The sequence below is a fragment of the Marmota monax genome, unplaced genomic scaffold, assembly GCF_021218885.2.
Source record: "Marmota monax isolate L192 unplaced genomic scaffold, Marmota_monax_Labrador192_F-V1.1 WCK01_AAM20220418_F8-fsc00008, whole genome shotgun sequence".
NCBI classification, from domain to species: Eukaryota; Metazoa; Chordata; class Mammalia; order Rodentia; family Sciuridae; genus Marmota; species Marmota monax.
This window is the reverse complement of record NW_026694432.1, coordinates 6431470-6451297: the sequence shown is the minus strand read 5'-3', so window position 1 is coordinate 6451297 and position 19828 is coordinate 6431470. Positions and strand designations below refer to the sequence as shown.

The following is a 19828-nucleotide window of genomic DNA, read 5'->3' as shown; positions in this document are numbered from 1 at the left end:
AGATCAGAGAAGACCAAGGCCTGCAAGCCATTGCGAGGACTCTGGAGGACCCAGGAGACATTGCACATGTGGACAGATTGATTTTTGATGGAAGAATAGGTACTTTCTCAGATTTATCAAGAGGGAAAGAGGAGGACGTGGAGCAGATAGAGATGGTTTTGTAGATTGGGAGGAGACAGGTCTCCTTTAATAAATACTCATCTAGCACCTACTGTGCCAGACACAGTCCTATGTGCTGGGGTCCATAGCAGGGAACAAAATAGGCGGCTCCCTGTTCACACAGGGTTTATGTTTTTCATATAATAATAAACAAGTATACATAGGAGAGCATAAGCAATGAACAGGATAAGTTTATGTAGTGATAAATGCTTGTGAGAAAAATAAAGACAGTGATGTAATGGAGAGTGACTGGAGGAAGAAGCCCACTTAGTTGGAAGAGTCAAAGAAGGCCTCTCTGAGAAGACATTTGAACAGAGGGCCAAATGCAAACAAAGAGCCAGCCTTAGGAAAGAGCCAGACACACACAAGAAAAGTTTGTTGTATTTCAGGGTAGACAGAATGGTAGCAGATAAGGGAGGAGAACGTGAGAGGTAGGTGGGGACAAGACCCTGTAGCCTGTGGTTGGTTTTATTCAGATGCAGCAGGAAAGTTCTAGTCAGAGGAATGGTGTGATGTGGTTGTTGATTTAGGAGTGTCATTCTGACCAGAGAGATGGGCAAGAACTGTCCATTGACAACTACAGGAGCCAAGAAGTCACAAATTGAACTTGGACAGTAGCAGATGGAGAGAGGTAAGTGGGTGAATTTAGAATGTTTAGCAGTTGTACCAACAGGACTTGCTGATGAAAGGCAGCCAAGAAAAAGAGATGAATCTAGAGTGACTTCAAGGGATACCATCCAGTTGGCAAGAGAGAGATTCATTTGTAAAATTGTTATTTCTCTTTGTGGAATGTGAGGATCTGGGCAACTGAGAGTAAAATCGAAAAAAGAATGGCTCCTAGGACTGGGCTCGATCCGCTGCATTAGCCCAGCATTGCCTTCCTCTGCCTTAGCCAGAACCCTTGTGCCTGTGCCATGGTCCTATGAACCGCTGATATTTCCTCCCTGTCCATCCTTCCAGCAAACCTGCTGCAGGAGTGCCCACACTCAGTTTGAATCCTTCTAACATCTTTCTCTGCATGTGTTTCCGGGCTGCTTGGGACGACCCCTAGTGATACACTACTGTGGCTTCATGGTCCCCAACTGTGGACTGCTCCTGCTCCTGTCCTGGTTGACTTGCCATGGGACTGTTCCAGTCCTTTCCATCCATAGATCACTGCAGTCCACACCCTGCCCCACACTCCCCAAATCCCCAACCCTAGCAGTGTGCCAGAGAACACCCTCCTTGCTGCTTCCAGGGAAAAGGTGTCCTGCCCCTGTGTGCCTCCCCTCCTCTTTCTCCTGCACCCCTCTCCCTTCTCTGCTGGTCTCCTTCCTGTTGATACAGACATGCGCTGTACTTCCCCACCCACTTTCCTCTCCAGCCTCCATTCCATCTCTGCCCTCTCCCTCCTCAACCCTGCAGTTCTGGTTCTGTCCTCTCTGCCCCTGATAGTGTTTCCCTAAGGGGCTAGTGACTTTCATGTATTCCCAAAAGCAATGTGGTAAATAAGAATGTGGCTATAAATAGTGCTGATCCATGAGGTCATTGCAAGGATTAAATAAGATAATGCACACAGATCATTAGCACAGTGCCTGGGACACTGCAAGAGCTCGGAAACTATTCACTGCTGTTACTGTGTTGTTATTGTATGTTTATCACTTATTTCACAACTGCCTCTGCTTGGCTGCCTCACCCATTATCCACAAAGGCAGGGACTGAATTCTTTATTGTCATAGTCCCCGGGACTAGCACAATGCCTGGTATAAGCTGGGACTTGGTGCCTCTTGGAGAGATGGATGGTGGGCCCTTAGGTTACATGGCGTCTGGGGGCAGTCTGACCTCATCCTCCACATTAGACTTTCTGGGTGGGAGCGTTTGCCTCTTGCAGCAGCTTCTTTTGTCGGCTTCCCTTCTCTCCTGCACCTCCCATGCCTCCTCTCTCCTCCCCTCCATCCTCCACATTAGGTACAGGCTGTCAGCAGCGTCGCTGGGAGCCTGTCAGCAGGAGCCCAGGCACTGCCCCCTTGAGGGCCTCTGGCTCAGCCTCTCCTCTCCTCCTTCAGCACAGGCCTCCCTGCCTGTCATACATGTCATGTGTGTGGCTCCAGCCTGTCTGGACACAGATGTGGCCACAATTCCTAAGCAGACAGAGGGGCAGTAGCTGGCAGCATTTCAGACCCAGGAGGGGTGGGGTGTCTGTGAACAGTGGCGGCATCTCTGGAAGTCTGGCCCTTTGGAGCAGGGAGATTAAAGTGTCCATGAGGAGCCACACAGAGGCAGCCCCAGACCTCCACAGATGAGGGGCACATTGGCCTGGATTGACCCTGGAAGTTGCACACTGTGGAGGCTGTCACCCCAAGCCAGTCTTTCCACTGGCAGCCCACAGGCATTTACCCAGCACCTGGCTCTGTGCTAGGAATGCCACACAGCCTGGTGGAACCAGTGACATCCTGGAAGGCTTGGTCAGCGTGGTGTGACTCAAGGAAGGCTTCAGGGAGGTAGAGATGCTGGAGTCAGGCTTATGGAGTAAGCAGAAATTTAGCACGTGACTGAGAAGGGGAAGAGAATTCTAGGCAAAGGGAACGGTAGCATGAAGTCAGGGAGGTGTTGGGAGCCTGGCAGATTCTAGAAACTGTAAGTAGTTGGATAAGCCAGAGACCTGGGAAAGGGACAGGAATGGAGGTATCTAGGTAGGACTGGAGAGGTAGACAGGAGCCAGATGACTGTGTAAACCAGTCTAAAGAGCTTAAACTTTATCCTCTAGGGAACAATTGCTGTTGGTAGAAACTCAATATCAAACTAATTCAAGCCAAAAAGGAAAGATATGAGTTTATACAGCTAAGCTCAGAAGCTGAACTTTCAGGCCCACCTGAATTTAAGGTTCACACCGAATCTTTCTCCCTGTTCCTTATGGGCTTTCCTCTGAGTCTAACTGTCCTACAGCTAGCTTTGGCCATGTAGCTGTAGAAGATGGTCCCAAGTATTCTAGGCCTGGGGATGGCAAGTTTTTTTTCCTTAAAGGACAGCCAGTAGATATTTTCAGTTTTGTGGTCCTAATAGTTTCCATCACAACTGTTCAGCTCAGCTATTATATCATGAAAGCAGCCATAGTCATAGTGGAAATGAGTGGACATGGTCATGTTCCAGTGAAACACTGTAGGCACAGAGCAGCTAGCCAGGAGGCTGTGTTGAGAGCCACAGCCAAAGGGGCCCCAGCAAACTTCCAGCTGCCAGCAGCTGTTTGCTCATCCCTCTTCTAGGCTCACATGATCATTGTAGTTTACTCTCTTAAAAGAATAGAGGGACTCCCACTTCCCCCAGTGTCTAAATGTGAAATTAGAGAGAAGAACCATGCCTCACACTTATGTCAGGTGCCTGTTCATGACTTAACTGAGAAGTGGTCTGCTGGTTGGTTAGCCTGGGATGCGTGCCCATCCCAAAAGCAGTGGGGTAGAGTCAGCTCAACCAGGATTATCCAGAATGAAAAATGGGAAGCCAGGGCAGCAGAAGGAGTGAGAGACAGACATCCACTGCAAGGTGCCAGCAAGAAAGAGCATGAACTGAGTGCCTGAAGTCACCAGTGATGATGCAGCTTGAAATTGGTCCTGACACAGCCTCAGGGCGCCAGGCCAGCCCTGCAGTGCTGACGCATGCCCTGGCCAGCCTTTCCCCCCCCTGCGCAGTGTCTGCGCCTCAGCTACTGCATCACGCCCATCAGGATGCACTTGCCCACTCATTCCTTCCTCACACACTGCTCCACCCTCCCAGGTGGGACTAGAGGGCAGAGTCCCTGCGGGCAGGGCCAGACAGAAGCCCCTCCGTCCTTGCTGCACCCTGGCCAGCCTCAGCAATAGCTGTCCTCCCCTTGAATGGGTGATTGTTGGGTTTCTCTTCTGTCTGGCGTTGTCTGTGCCACCCTCTGCTCAAATACCTCCTCAGCATTCTCCTACCCAAGTTATTTATCTTTCAAGGCCCAGCTCACTTGTTTCATCATCATCTTCAAGAAGCCTTTCCTGTATGCCCAGAATATTCCATGACCTTTAAATCCCTTATGATTCCAAAATATAGGCTGTGAAGACCTATTTCCTTCTGGTCGTTTCCCTGTCTCCACCATGAGCTTCTTGAGTGAAGGACCAGTATTAATTTACCTTTAGGTTCTTCCTAGCACTTGACACAGGACCTAGCACTGATTGGGCAAGCAGTTGCTGGATGGAGCTGCCTTTTCCAACTCCATCTCATCCTACATATAGTGCAGAGCCAGGAGCTTCCTGCACAGGCATGGAACAGTACTTGTGAGTGGGCACCTGCTGCTTGTCTCTTTAGCTTTTAGCTGCTCCTCTTAGGACATATGCCCTATACATTCACCATTCTTCTCAGACTCTTGTTCTCCCATGGGATGAGCAAGAGAAATGGCAGCATGGCATAGCCTGAAAGGCATTTAGAGCATGTTTACCTTGGTTGCTTGAACATATACCAGAGTCTTACCATGCAGGACCCTTTTTGGAGGAACTACAGCAGCCACATCCCAAGCTAGACCACGTAGATTCTAGAAAACCCATGCGCCGCCTCTGCTTTGTCTACCCCTACCACCACCACCACCACCAACAACAACACACACACACACACACACACACACACACTTCCCAGAGCAGATTCTAGGAAGGTGGATCTGTGGGATTTGGCTCTCATCTCATTGGGTGAATCTCACTTTTCAGGCCAATGACTGAATCTAACAAACGATGTGCCGTGGTCCCTGGCCTAAGTCCCCACCACTGTGTTCTGCCTTCCCTTTGCCTCCTGGGCTGCTAGCATTCCTCAAACATACTGGGAGAAGTGGCTAGAAGGCTGGCCACCCTGCCAGACACACATGTAAAGCTGAAGCTGTATGCAGCCCTAATCCAGCAAACCTACCCCTGGAGGCACATTTTTCATTTCGGGAGGGTAAGAATGAGGAGCAAGGCCCTATACTGGATCTTCTGGTGCCCAAATATAACCATTCTCTACTCCTAAAAAGACTCAGCCAGCTTTGCCTGCAGGCTTGATATTCTGGGCCTTAGAAAATGGTTTAAGTTGGGGCTGGAGTTGTGGCTCAGTGGTAGAGCACTTGCCCAGCATGTGTGAGGCCCTGGGCTCGATTCTCAGCACCACATATAAATAAATGAATAAAATAAAGGTCCACCAATATCTAAAAAATTAATTAATTAATTTTTTAAAAAAAAAAGAAAGTGGTTTAAGTTGATGAGCCAGGGTTGGGGACATTCACCTTCTTCACTGCACCTCAGCCGTGCTGAGTGACTGGTCCATGCAGTAAGCTGAAGGAACCCTTAGGAGGGTCCCAGGTTCCCTTTCCTGGATGGTCACACTGCCCCCTATGCCTACTCATAATCCTGTCTTAGTCTTCAGGACTGGGGGCAGAGCAGCCTTGTAGATCCTGGAGTCACAGACTTGTTATGAGAGGTACAGGAATCCGATCATCCCCCAGCATGTGCTCTCTTAAGGCCCCAAGCCTTCAAACTATTAGGCTCGAAGATCTAAAGAGAAAAGACTAGCAGGTTCCAGTGTAATTTCCGCCTCCTCCTTCCCCTGTGCCTTCTCACGCACCCCCACACCCTGCTGAAACCCGATCCTGAGGCCACCTCGCGTGCAGCAACTCTGGCAGGGCTGGCGGGCTGGGGCCTGTCTGCTGGAGCCTGCCGCACCCTGCCCACCCTGCCCTGCTACCCCCTTGGTCAGGGCAAGCAGGTCAGGTGTCCTTCATACCCCACTAGCCTGACCCATCATTCTATACCTTAAAGGCCACTGCCTTGACCAGGCTCCCGCAACTGACATATTGGTCAAGAGAGAAGCTCCTGGATTCTGTTCCAGGTATAGTGTGAGGCTTAGCCCGAGCCACCTGCAGAACACATACACACACACACACACAACCTTTACTATCACCCGCCCCCACATTTCCTGTTGTTTATGGCCCTGGGCAGGCACTGAGCCACCTCCCAGGATCTGAACAAAGTGCAGAGGGAACATTAGCAGAAGAGTACAAATCTACCTGGGAAGCCAGGGAAGGCTTTCCAGAGGAAGTAGCATTAGAACTTAAAGAATAAGAGTGAGTTTTCCAGGCAAATAGAGAGGAAAGGAGGTTGAGGAGTAGAGCAGAGGCAGATGTGCCAGGCAGAGAGGCTGCCTGGTAAATGCATGAAGACACCATGTTCAGGGATCTATAAATGGTGCATTCCCAAGAGAGTAGTAATCTCAGGAGGAAAATCCAGATTGCATTAGATTGAGAAATGAGTAGGAAATGAGGAAAGGAGACAGAATATCCACTGTTCTTTCTAGAAGTTTGGCTATGAAGGAATAGAAAGAGAGATTTAGAGCTCAGGGGAGTACATGGTCAGCAAAGTTTGCTGAGTTTGCTTTCATGTGGGAGAGAGTTTATATGCTTAGGAAAAACAAGTAGGGATGAGGTCCAAGGCGTGATGGAATGATGAGCTTTGGTGGTACAGATATAAGGAAGCCAAGTTTAAGGATAGAGAAAGGAGCTAAAAGATTTGCATTTAAGGAAGCAAGAAGCTGAGAGAGTTCCCCTTGGATGGTCTTGTTTTCTCTGTGAAGTGGGTAGGAGAAGAGATGTCTGCTTAGAGAAGTTTGGAAGACGACAGAGAGTGTATGAGGAGTGAACAGTGTTTGGAATAGCTGCTGAGCAAATGTGAAGGCCCAGGTGGTATCTCTGTGTATGTGTGAGCACACATGTCCATTCATGTGTGTTTTCAAAGCACCTCAACTATAAAATGAGCAAAAGTGTAGGATTAGAGAAAGCTCATTAATGTATAGTTGGGTTTGCCTAACGAGTGGTCCAAAAAGTCAAGGAACCAGGGGATACTTGGTCCTGTGGGAGGAAGACAGAAGAGATGGATGGGCTCTAGGCAAGAGAGATAGTAGACTAGAGGTATGGGTGGGAGCCAAGGGGCTTAGGAATGGCAAAAGCAAAGGAGAGAAAGAAATGGAATGTTAGGAATTCTTATTCAGAGAGTAATTGGAAATAAATATTTTTGAAGTGATGAAAAGTTCCAGAATGTGATGGTAGAATTGAGTAGCTGACTTGGAGTGGAGATGAGAGTGACTGAAGTCAAGTAGGTTATCTGTGAGCCAGAACCTTATGATGTTGAAATTTCTGAGTGTGCAAGAAATGGGTTTGTATGGAAGATAAGACAGGTGCTGAAATCTTCAGTGAACATGGCAGAGTTGGCAGATGGCTTCTTAAAAACCTGGTGAAGATAGATAAAAAGGTAATGGTGGGTGGTGGTAATGGAGGGAGGATGTGCTGGGGAGGCCATGGTACTGGCCGAGACTGGTACACCTTTCAGGGTTCTCTACTGTTCATGTTGGGAGTTGTAGGATAACAAAGAATATAGCATATTCCAGGTGCTTGCTCACATCCTAAACCTGATCCCCATAGCCATGAAAACTTGTCGGTGGCCAGAGAAGGAGAAGGAAGAGGAGGACAGAGCTCCGCACAAGGTGAAACAAGGACACAGTAGAGAACTTCCTGAATCCTTCAGCTATAGTCAAGGGTGCAAGGAAGGAAAACCTGGAAAAACATGAAAATTGCCTAAGAAAATGTGAAGAGCCACACACAGAATAGTTCTAAAACAGAGTCCTTTGCTAGTCATATGGAAATAGATGAAATTGGATCTAATCTTTATACAACCAAAATGGCTCACAGATTTAAATGTAATAAAATGAAGACATCCTGGAAAAAAAGTATGGATGAATTTCCCTGTGAGATGGGGATGAGGAAACCTTGCCTAAGACCCCAAATCCATAAGTAATAAGGGATATGATTGATATATTTGACTACATTTTTTTAAAAAATCTATTGCTAAAGAGAAAAAAGAAAATACCACAAGCCAAGTAAATAAAACAAACAGGAAGAAATATAAATTATATCCCAGAGGGCTTATATATTTAATATATAAAAAGCTTCAAAAAAAGATAAGAAAAACAACTAATATTCTATAGAAAAATCAGCAAGAGATCTGAACGAAGTTCACTGAAAACTGCAAATGGCCCTTGCATATATGAAACAATTATTAATTTAATTTGTAATTTTAAAAAAATGCCAGCCAGGTACAGTGGTGCATGCTTATACTCCCACCTACTCTGGAGGCTGAGGCAAGAAGATTGGTTCAGCCCATGAGTTTACAACCAGTCTGAGTAGCATAGCAAGACCCCTCTCAAAATCAACAGCAGCTGGGCACAGTGGGACACACCTATAATCCCAGCAACTCAGGAAGCTGAGGCAGGAAGATGGCAAGTTCAAAGCCAGCCTCAGCAATTTAGTGAGGCCCTGTCTCAAAAATTTTTAAAAATTGGATTAGGGATGTGACTCAGTGGTTAAGCACCTCTGGGTTCAGTCCCCAATACCAACAAATAAATAAAACAATAGCTGGCACAGTGGTTCATACCTATAACCCCAATAGTTTGGGAGGCTGAAGCAAAATAATTGCAAGTTTAAAGCCACCCTCAGCAATTTAGCAAGACCCTCAGCAACTTAGCAAGGCCCTGTTTCGAAATAATAAAAGGACTGAGGATGTAGCTCAGTGGTAAAGCATTAACACTCTGGTGAGATGCTCTTTTTTTTTTTTTTTTTTTTTTGGTCCCCAGGATTGAACTTAGGGGCACTTCTACCACTGAGCCACATCCCCAGCCCTGTTTTGTATTTTATTCAGAAACAGGGTCTCACTGTGTTGCTTAGTGCCTCACTAAATTGCTGAGGCTGGCTTTGAACTCAAAATCCTCCTGCCTCAGCTTCCTGAGCCACTGGGATTACAGTTGTATGCCACCGCACCCGGCTGAGATGCTATTTTTTTTCCCATCAGATTAGTAGAATAGGAGTGTTAGACAGTGTGCTCTGACAATGAGACTGTTGAGGGAGCGGCACTTTCACACATGGCTTGTGGGTATTTGAAAATGGTACAATCTCTGTGGAGGGGACTTTGGCAATACAGAGAAAATTCCATATATGAATTTTCCTTTTGATCCAGCAAATACTTCTAGGAATCTCTTTTACAAATACATTGGCAAAGGCTATGGTTGTGGCTCAGTGACAGAGTGCTTGCCTAGCACATGTGAAGCACTGGGTTCGATCCTCAGCACCACATAAAAATAAACAAATAAAATAAAGGTATTGTGTCCAACTACAACTAAAAAAATTAAAAATTAAAAAAAATGAAAAGGGATAGGGATGTAGCTCAATGGTAAAGCACCCCTGGGTTCAATCCCTAGTACCAAAAAGAAAAAAAAAGAAAGAAATAAGAATGTCTACATATACACATATCTAGGTATTATTTATTTGCTTTTATCAAAAATCAAAAGAAGAATAAAATGAAAGCTAATAAAAATAAATACCATTAAGAGATAGCATTTTAACAAGAGATAGACACAGAGATGAAAGCTAGATTTCTCTGAATATGTTTTGTTTTGTGAATTTAATTTGGGAACTATGTAAATCTTAAATGAGGAGAAAGCAGCCCTAAAAAGCAAATGCAAAAGAAACAGATGAACCCAACTATATATTAATGATGAATTAAACTCAGCAAAATTATTTCAGATGGCAAAAGCAAAGTAATTTGTCTATGCATATAGTGGGATACAGAGGACCGAAGGCAAAAACAACTACAAAGAAACCTTAATTGTTTTTTTTTTAAATTTTTTTTTTAAAGAGAGAGGGAGGGAGGGAGGGGGAGAGAGAGAGAGAGAGAGAATTTTTAATATTTATTTTTCAGTTTTCGGCGGACACAACATCTTTGTTTGTATGTGGTGCTGAGGATCGAACCCAGGCCGCACACTTGCCAGGCGAGCGCGCTACCACTTGAGCCACATCCCCAGCCCCACCTTAATTGTTTTTAGTAAAGAAGTGTGAGTAATAATACTGATATTCTGAAACTATCATATATTTTCTACAGGTATATGTTAGGATAAAGCAATTAAGTAATTATCATAATGTCACTAGAAACAGGGATATCAGCTTAAGAAAAAGATACAATTATAAAATCAAAAAATGTTAAGTAAGTCAGGTGCAGTGGCACACACCTGTAATCCCTGGAGTGGCTCGGAGATTAAGGCAGGAGGATCTTGAGTTCAAAGCCAGCCTCAGCAAAAGCGAGGCACTGGGCAACTCAGTGAGACCCTGTCTCTTGAGTAAAATTCAAAATAGGGCTAGGTATGTGGCTCAGTGGTCAAGTACCCCTGAGTTTAATCCTGGTACCAAAAAAAAAAAAAGTTTAAGTAAACTTGAATTTTATGCTGTGAATTATATCTTAATAAAGCTATTTAAAAGTACAAATCTTATTAAACTTAAATTTGAATTGAGAATACCAATATAAATGGTTTTGCTTTTTTCCCAGTTTGGTCCATCTGGAAAACAATGACTAACCCATAGCAGTATGAGAATTCCTTAGCCACACAGGTGGTGGTCTCTCAATACCATTTCTAGCTCTTTGGGAAAATGACTGATTCCAGGTTGGGACAAGAAATGTACCAGGTAAGCTTATAGCATCTTTTCAAGTATTAGAGCATGACCAAAGGATCAAGGAGACAAGGTGAAAAGGCTTCACTGGCCAAAGACCAAATACTCTGAACATCAAGAAGAATAACAAGACTAGAGTAGAGCTCAGTGGTAGAGCACTTGCACAAGGCTATAGATTTGATCCTCAGCACTACAAAAAAATAAATAAATAATAATAATAATAATAATGATAACGATCACAATAGATTGGCATATATCAAATATGTTAAAATGTATACTTTTTTTTTTTTTAGGGCTTGAACTCAGGGACACTCAACCCCTGAGCCACATCCCCAGCCCTTTTATGTATTTAATTTAGAAATAGGATCTTACTGAGTTAGCATCTCACTTTTGCTGAGGCTGGCTTTGAATTTGTGATCCTCCTGTCTTAACCTCCTGAGCTGCTGGGATTATAGGCGTGTGCCACCACCACGCCCAACCAAAATGTTCAATGATTAAAAGGGAAAAGAAACTATCATCATCTTTGGAGAATGCTAAAGAATCAGTTCGTTGTCCTGAAAATTGGTAAATAAAAGGAAAAAATCAAGCATTTATCTCAAAATCTTTTTTGGATGACCAGTTCTTTAGGATAACCAAGCAGCTGAGAGAAAGGTCATAGAAATTTATGAAAGTTTACACAAATATCCTAGCATCTCCTAAAGCAGGGTGCATGTAGGCAGCTTCAGTGGCTGCTAAAGGCTTTCCGTGCAAAGGGGCTGGAATTTTATGAGCTCCAGCCTGGAATGCTGTAACCCAGTGACAGTCTTAACACCACAGGGAAGCAACCATGTGTTTCACAAAAACTGTCTATTATATGTCTTCTTGCCAAAAGATTCCACCCGACTCTTACTAGCTCTAACTCTAACCACCAGTATGCAGAATGCAGGGGATGAGGAATGTGTTCAACATCTGAATGCAATTGGGAAAATGTGGGTTAGAGTGGGGAACCCTATAGAACAACCTGTTTTCTTCACCAACAAGTTATAAGGAGAAAGAAGAAAGGAGGAAACCTATGGATTTAAGAGATATAGAAATCAGCTAAATACTGTGTGTGGACTCTGCTTCCATTCTGATCTAATCAAACCAACTGTTAGAAAAGCAACAGCAATACCAACAAACACTAATGGTGCATTAGAAGAAATCTGAAAACTGGATATTTGTTGATATTAACAAATTATAGTTAATTTTTTTAGATGTGATAATCCTTTTAAGAGTAATTATTAGGTGTGGTTGGTCTTTAAGGTATCTGTCTTTTAAAAATTAATGCTAGAATATTTTATGAATGATATCACATAATAAACCACCAGTATACAGAGTGCAGTGGGATTTTTAAACTAATACATAGAAAGTGGGTGGGATATAAGAGAAACAAAATAGACCATCATTAATAGTTGCTGAATCAGGGCAGTAGGTCCATGGGGAGTTCACTGTACTGTTTTTTTCTATTTTTGATATGTGAAATTTTTCCTAATAGAAAGCTTTAAAAATAGGCCTGAGGGGCTGTGGTTGTGGATCAGTGGTAGAGCACTCGCCTACCATGTGTGAGGCACTGGGTTCAATCCTCAGCACCACATAAATAAATCAATAAAGGCATAATGTCCATCCACAACTAAAAAATATTTTTAAAAAATAGACCTGATTTGCAGCTCAATGGTAGAGCACTTGCCCTTAGCACTGAAGTTGGGGTTTAGGGAGAGATTTAAAATATATATACATAGGAAGGAAAAAGAGTGCCCTTTGCAGAGAAGTATACCCAAATAGCAGAAGGAAATGGCAGAGAAGGGCTGACCCAGTCTTTCAAGGGATATAAAAAGAGGCTACAAAATAAGCGCTTAAAACATGAAGGCCTGACAAAAGAATGAGGTGAAGTGGCCAGTGTCTCAAAACAGGTCATAAAAGCAATAGTTTACACACTAAGGGCAGAGGTTCTCGAGGCGTTATTAGTCCTATTTAATGCTTTTTCCATGATCAGTCCCTGAACTTGTTTTGGCTATTACTAATGTGGCAATTCCTGCTCTGGGGCAACATTTTCATTTATCCATCCTTTACATGTCAATTTTTAGGGTTGATACATATCACATTTCCAGCAGCTTATAGTTTTTGTTGTTTGATACAGTCTCTATATTAGGAGAACGTCAGGCTACAAAGTGATGGGAACAGAAAATATGTGTGAATGTATACCAAGGTTGTTTCTGTGTTATAGGGTTATAGATGTCTGTGTGTGTGTGTGTGTGCGTGCACACGTGTGTGTTTACCTGTGGTTTTTCAAAAATAACACACATTATAGGTTACCAAAAAATAAGATTTTTTTAATATAATTTTTTTAGTTGTTGATGAACCTTTATTTTATTTATTTATATGTAGTGCTAAGAATCGAGCCAGTGGGCTGGGGATGTGGCTCAAGCGGTAGCGCGCTTGCCTGGCATGCATGCGGCCTGGGTTCGATTCTCAGCACCACATACAAACAAAGATGTTATGTCCGCCAAATACTAAAAAATATATATATATATATTAAAAATTCTCTCTCTCTCTCCCTCTCTCTCACTCTCTTTAAAAAAAAATTTAAAAAAAAAAAAGAATCGAGCCAGTGCCTCACACATTCTATATAGGCACCTTACCACTGAGCTACAAGATTTTTTTCGCATAATATACTTGCCAATAGTCTTTGAAAAAAGGGGAGTGGATAAGAAAGGGGAAAAAAATATGCCAAGATCATTTGGTTAGATCTTAGGAGATTCTGTTAGCATATGACATCCAGTACACATTGGGAAGCAGATAAAATCCTATCCAAGCTTGACTCAGAAACTTTACAAAAATTTTATAAGCTCAGTCCTGACACAAAAGGAGCAATTCTTGATGCAGGGATATCAAGGGACTTTGTTCCCTTTGATATCACTCACAACCTGGCCAGGATCCTCAGTGCCTCTGGTGAAACCTCAAGCATATTAATTTACTTAGATCTTGTGTACTAGGCACAGGAAATAGGCGTTGTCCTCATACACAAGGGAATTGCACTCACTCAGTTGCTGGCACCCAGGAGTCTAAAGGAAAGCCATTCTCAGCTTGAGGAGCTATGGAGTGTTGACATCTCTTAGCAATAAGCAGTGGGGGAGGGAGCAGGACTGAACATTTTCCTCCTCTTTCAAGTTCATGTCAAAGTTTCTAATAAATAAGACCTGAGTAATCACTGATCCTGTTCCTCCTGGGACATGGGTATCATGGTGGTAGTGATGATGGGGATAAGAAATAGACGCTTATGTTAGGAGGGGCAGATTCTAGTTTTGGGGCTTCCTGTTATTCAACGGGCTGATTCAGGTTGAGTTAGAGTAAGGGCAGAACCACTAAGACCTAGGCTACATTGATCATTCTTAGTCAGAAAGGCCCTAAGTAGCCCCCACAGCAAGACTGTCAGCACACAGTAAGTCACTGGAATTGGCCATCATCTGGGCTGGAGTGCCCAAGTTAGAGTCCATGTACAGTGCAGTTCTCCAAGCATCTTGAAAGAGGTTGACTTCTCCTGTGTCTTTACCTCTGTGCCTCATTTCCCTTTGCATCTCTGCAGACCTCATCCCATCTTCCCAAGATTGCAGCCTGCCCTGCCCAAGAACAGTGACATTTGATTTCTCTCTCCTCTCTCACCCTACCCCTCCTATTTCTCCTCTAGGCCAAAATGAACCTCTCCCCTTAAACTTGGAGCTCTTTCCTTCTCTCCATCAAAAAATGTACTCCAGGGGTTGGGGGTTTAGCTCAGTGGCAGAGTACTTGCTTAGCATGAGCAAGGCCTTGGGTTTAATCCTTGACCCTTAAAAAAAAAAAAAAAAATTCATTTCTGTCCCTTCTAATCTGAAAACTCACCTATCAGCCCTGCATCCTAATCGCAGGACTTTGCTTTTTCTGTTTCCTACCAAACTTCTATCTCTTATAACTTTTACCCTGCTTTGCTTTCTTCTTCACCCTGGGTGGTCTACCTCCCAGAATCTTCTCTAAAATTCTTGTCTCCTTGTGCTGGCTGTACTTTTGGATATTTTTCTGCTGACTGGACAGCATCTTATCCCCATGTTCCCAGACTGCAGGAACAGAGTGGGCAGCAGTGACTGTAGATGGATGCGTGGATAACCTTCCAGGGAGCTTCCAGCTCTGAGACATTAAGCTCACTCAGCAAATCTGGTCCCTCCACTCCTACAGCTGGCCAAATAAAGACTGATCAGGCCTGCTCCCTCAGACTCAGGCTCCACTCAACAAGATCAGCAGCTACCTAGTGAATAGGCTGGGGTGGGGCAGGTATGCTGGAATGTGGACAGTGGCTTCCCACAGTCCCATCTCCAAGACTGATGCACGGAAGAGCCAACCAGTGCTCCAGCCTATTGCATTTTTGTGATCCTCAAAGCCCTGTTGTATTCCAGGTTCTCCAAGCCAGCACCCATGTTCCTGGATGACTCCTTTCGCAAGTGGGCTAGGATTCGGGAGTTTGTGCCGCCTTTTGGGATTAAAGGTCAAGGTATGTTGGGAACCCTGACCTACACTAACATCTCATTCCCTAACTGTCTGCCTATACTTCAGGACAGCACTAAAGCCTCAGAAATCCCGCTCTCAGCGGCACCTTGTTTCCTCCTTCCTTTTCTCATACTTCTTTAATGGAATATTTACAGAACCTGCCGCTTTACCAGGGGCTGGGTCTATAACAGTGACATAGATGGATACCATTCCTCTCCTCAAATAATTCTAGTTTAATGGAAATACAGGTACTCAGAATGCAGGACAGAAGGGCTCTGCCGGGGGGAAACACAAGATACGGTGAGATCACAGAAGAGAGATGCCAGACATTATATAGAATACTAGATGTGATGGGCAAACCAGAGGCCACCCCCCAGAAACATCCATGCCTGATGTCCTCCACCCTGACCTAGATTCCCTTCCAACTATTCTTGTTCTGTCTGTGGCTAACCTTTCCCCCCATGCTCTCAGAAACTACCCCCTCCATCAACTTAGGGACCTCCCCACACCTTTTCCCTCCTAATAAGACTTCCCACCCTTAATGGTTTAACACTTCTGCTTCTGAGTTGAGTTCCTGTGCTGTTTTGTGGTCTGGTGGGAAAGAGCTGGGCTTAAAGTCAGACACATCAGATCTCCATACTACCTCTTTACAAGCTGTGACCTTGGACCACTACTTAGCCAGTCTATGCTTTAGTTTCTTCATCAGCTAAATGGAAAGTATCGTACTATTGTATAGATTGTGGTCAGAATTAAAACAGCTGTTATAGGGGTGGTATCATTTGGCCAGGAAACTCAAGAATGTCTAAGTCCTCTATTCAGCCATCCCACCCAAAAAGAAGACAGTGACCAGCAAGAATGCTGACAAACTGACACTTTGATTTTAAGCTTCCAAGGGCATGGAGCCATGCGAGGAACTCCTTCCTTCTGGATGCACATAGCCAAGCAGCCTGCTCTTTTCTCCTAAATCCACACTTCTAGACTGATCATACAGCTATAAAGACCAGGGAAGACCAATACAGAACCACTAGCCAGCAGCAAGAGAGCAGCTGTGCTTATGAGTGCCCTTTCTATAAAGAATCCCTCCTAGAGGGGCGGAGGTTGAGGCTCAGTGGTAGAGCACTCCCCTAGCATGTGTGAAGCCCTAGGTTCGATCCTCAGCACCACATATAAATGAATAAATAAAATAAAAAAGGTATTGTGTCCAACTACAACATACATATATATGGGTTGTTGTTTGTTTGTTTGTTTTTAAGAATCCCTCCTAGAAAACCAGGCCCATCCACATCTTAACCTTGCTTGGCCAGTTAGTGGTGTGCCATCACACTCAGATGCAACATATTTAGAAGACCATTTAAAATATGTTGATTTTGGTCAGGTGTGGTTGCACACACCTATAAAATCAGAAGTTCAAGGGCACCCATAGCAATTTAGCAAGATGCTACCTCAAAATAAAGAACTGGAGATGTAGCTCAGTGGGTAACATACCCTGGGTTCAATCCCCAATACCAAAAGAAAAAATATACGTGTGTATAGATAGATAGATAGATATTGCATGTTTTAAGCTTTACATATGCATATCATTATATATACATTTGTGTGTGTGTATATTCTTCAAACCAGTTTCTTTGCTAATTTTTTAATACCTTTATTTTACTTATTTATTTTTATGTGGTGCTAAGGATTGAACCCAGGGCCTTGCACGTGCTAGGCGAGTGCTCTACTGCTGAGCCACAACCCCAGCCCCTCTTTGCTAATTTTTTTAGCTTTATTTCCATGGATACCTATTGCTCTAGGTCATTGATTTGTTTATTTTATTTTATTTATTTATTTTGACTACTCTGTAATGTTTCGTGTACCACATGTGATATTTTCCTTTGGACATTTAGGTTGCTACCAATGTTTTGCTATTACAGTTTTGCAGTAAACATGCTTGTATAAATATATGTTTTTCAGTTTTGTGCCACTTAGAGTAGAGTTGCAAGAACCTAGTCTATGCATACCTATATCCTTATTTGGTATTTTTAAGGCGATTTCCTTTGTGGCCAACACCCAATTTATCTTTAGATTTTTATGTACATTAGTTTCTATCTTTCTGACAACTCTATATGGTAGGAATTACCATCTTCATTTTAGAGATGAGGAAACGAAAGCTTAAAGAGTTAAAAAAGTCAGATCACAGAGCTCTTATGTAGCAGAGTTCAGAAGGAGAGCAGAAACCATTGTCAGAAACAAAGAGGCCAAGAAGATGAGACCTGAGTAGTTGTCACAGGATCTAAGAGCACAGAGATCCCTGGTGTCCTTGTGGAGAGCAGCCTGAGCAGAGTGCGGGTGGGCAGGTGCCAGGCTGCAGAGAGTAAAGAGGTTAAAGAAAGGCCACCTGACAAAGAGCAGGGTTGGAGATTGGCAGTGTGAGAGGGAGGAAGCGAGGAAAAGGCAGTACCAGAAACAAGCAAGTGTCTTCCTGGTTGTGCTCCTCATCATTGCTTTTCTCATTTGTTCCTGGAGTCTACTTGGTGGGGCACAGAGGTAAGCACATCATGGTCTCTGACTCTGGGTAGGGACTTCCATTTCTGGAGGAGACTGAGATGCTTCAGCTTCCAGGCGAGGCCCTGGCCTAGGAACACACGTCCTGGGCCTGACTACAGAGTCTCAAAGTCCAATGAGTCTCCAAGGAGGGTGAAGAAGTCCTGGGAAGAACTTGCATGCTAGGGTTAGAGGACTGGCTCCTGGTGGAGATATTTCTGCCTGTCTCCCTGCCTCTGTCTCCTTTTTCAGGGAGAAAGTTGTAGTGACCTGGCCCAACATAGCTTCCTCTCCCCACCCCTGCCTTCACTGTGACCCCAGGAACTTGTGCTTTCCAATAGGGTCATTAGCAAGCATTTTATGGGAACGTAAATGACCCTCTAATAACTCCTACCTTTGTCCACAGACAATCTGATCAAAGCCATCTTGTCAGTCACCAAAGAGTATCGCCTGACTCCTGCCTTGGACAGGTGAGCCCCTTGCTGTCCAGTCTGCTGGCCCCAAATGCCTGGAAAATGCCAGGTGTTGAAGTTCAGCTGGCCTTCCTGGACATGGCCAGATTCTCCAGCATATCTGCACATGTGACCTACAGTAGTACACACACTGGTGTGGGTGGAGCAGGTAAGTGGATGCACTGCACTGGACTTGAATCCCTGGGAACCGTCAGCCTCTCAGACAAGACTCTGAATCCGCAAGCATCAGGTTTGAGGTTTAGACCTGAACATACTGGGGTCATAATCAGCCTGGTCCATGAGATTGAGGGGTGGTAGGGGCAAGGCTCATGTCCAGGAGGCAGTGATGGCTATGAAGCTAACAGACCCTGGAGCAGGGAAGCTCCAGGATCAGAGGTGGCAGAAACAGAATGAGTAGACTCTCTGGTGGCTACTGGGAGCCTGAGTGCTTCTGAGTTAAAAATAAGCCAAGCCCTGAGTCCTGGGGCCCCGAGTCCTAGACTCCTGTCCTTGTTTTCTAGTTCCCTGTCCTTGTTTTTCTTTATCCTGGACCCCCTAGATGCCTAAAACACCCTCCAGCCCTTGGAAACCTTTACCCAGAATGCTATCTTACCACGCACTCTTCATCTCTGAGTCAGGTCCCCAAGCCCCCTATACCTGTTTCCCTCAGAATATTGGAGAGTCCCAGAGGCCAGCTTCCCACAGTATGATTTTGGACTCTTAGAAATACTGCCAGGAGGCTGGGGCTGTAGCTCAGTAGAGCACTTGCCTAGCACATGTGAGGCAATGGGTTCAATTCTCAGCACCACATAAAAGTAAATAAATAAAATAAAGGTACTGTGTTCATCTGTAACTAAAATAATAAAATAATTTTTTTAAAAAAGAAAGAAATACTGCCAAGATCCCTTTTGTCTTCCTCTATCCCAATGTGGTTCTGGCAGATGGTATAGGTCAAGGGCCAAAGAGACAGAAGGAAAGAGGTCTGGGAGACAGCGCTCCACAGGCCTCCACCTCTTTCTCCTCAGCCTCCGCTGCCGTCGCTGCATCATCGTGGGCAATGGAGGTGTCCTTGCCAACAAGTCTCTGGGATCACGAATTGATGACTATGACATCGTAGTCAGGTAAGCTCCCCACACCAGTGTCATGGGCACCTGAGTGACCTGGCCCAAACCCCAGTCCCTGAGCCTACTGAGAACTCTCTGTCCATCTGATCACTTGGGCTTGAGGTCAACAGAAGCCTCAAGAATGCTTGGTTGGAGGGTTTTGAAATAGACAACTAGGTGACACCAGATGTGAACTCCCTATTCTCTGCACCTGGGTTATAAGGGGGTCACAGCGCTTCCCCAAACATAGGCCCAAGGCAGGCTCTGATTGAGCCTATTCTCTGTAGACTGAACTCAGCACCAGTGAAGGGCTTCGAAAAGGACGTGGGCAGCAAAACAACATTGCGCATCACCTACCCTGAGGGCGCCATGCAGCGACCTGAACAGTATGAGCGTGACTCTCTCTTTGTCCTCGCTGGCTTCAAGTGGCAGGACTTCAAGTGGTTGAAGTACATCGTCTACAAGGAGAGAGTGGTGAGCTCCCCAGCACCAGTTCCTTCCCCCTTACCCTAGGCCTGGCCCTGGATCCCCCAGTTTCCAAGTCAGTCCCTCCC

The 19828-nt window shown here is 44.7% G+C and overlaps 1 protein-coding gene across 4 annotated transcripts in view; it reads left to right on the top strand.

Annotated features, from left to right (window-relative positions):
* Positions 1 to 19828, top strand: part of St3gal3 (ST3 beta-galactoside alpha-2,3-sialyltransferase 3) — a 192457-nt gene that overhangs the window by 149959 nt on the left and 22670 nt on the right. For all 4 annotated transcript variants that reach the window (XM_046468554.2, XM_046468552.2, XM_046468553.2 and 1 more), the window contains 4 exons: positions 15106 to 15200; positions 18126 to 18189; positions 19197 to 19292; positions 19562 to 19748. In XM_046468554.2, the coding sequence (XP_046324510.1) occupies positions 15106 to 15200; positions 18126 to 18189; positions 19197 to 19292; positions 19562 to 19748 (442 nt within the window). The remainder of the gene's footprint in view (positions 1 to 15105; positions 15201 to 18125; positions 18190 to 19196; positions 19293 to 19561; positions 19749 to 19828) is intronic.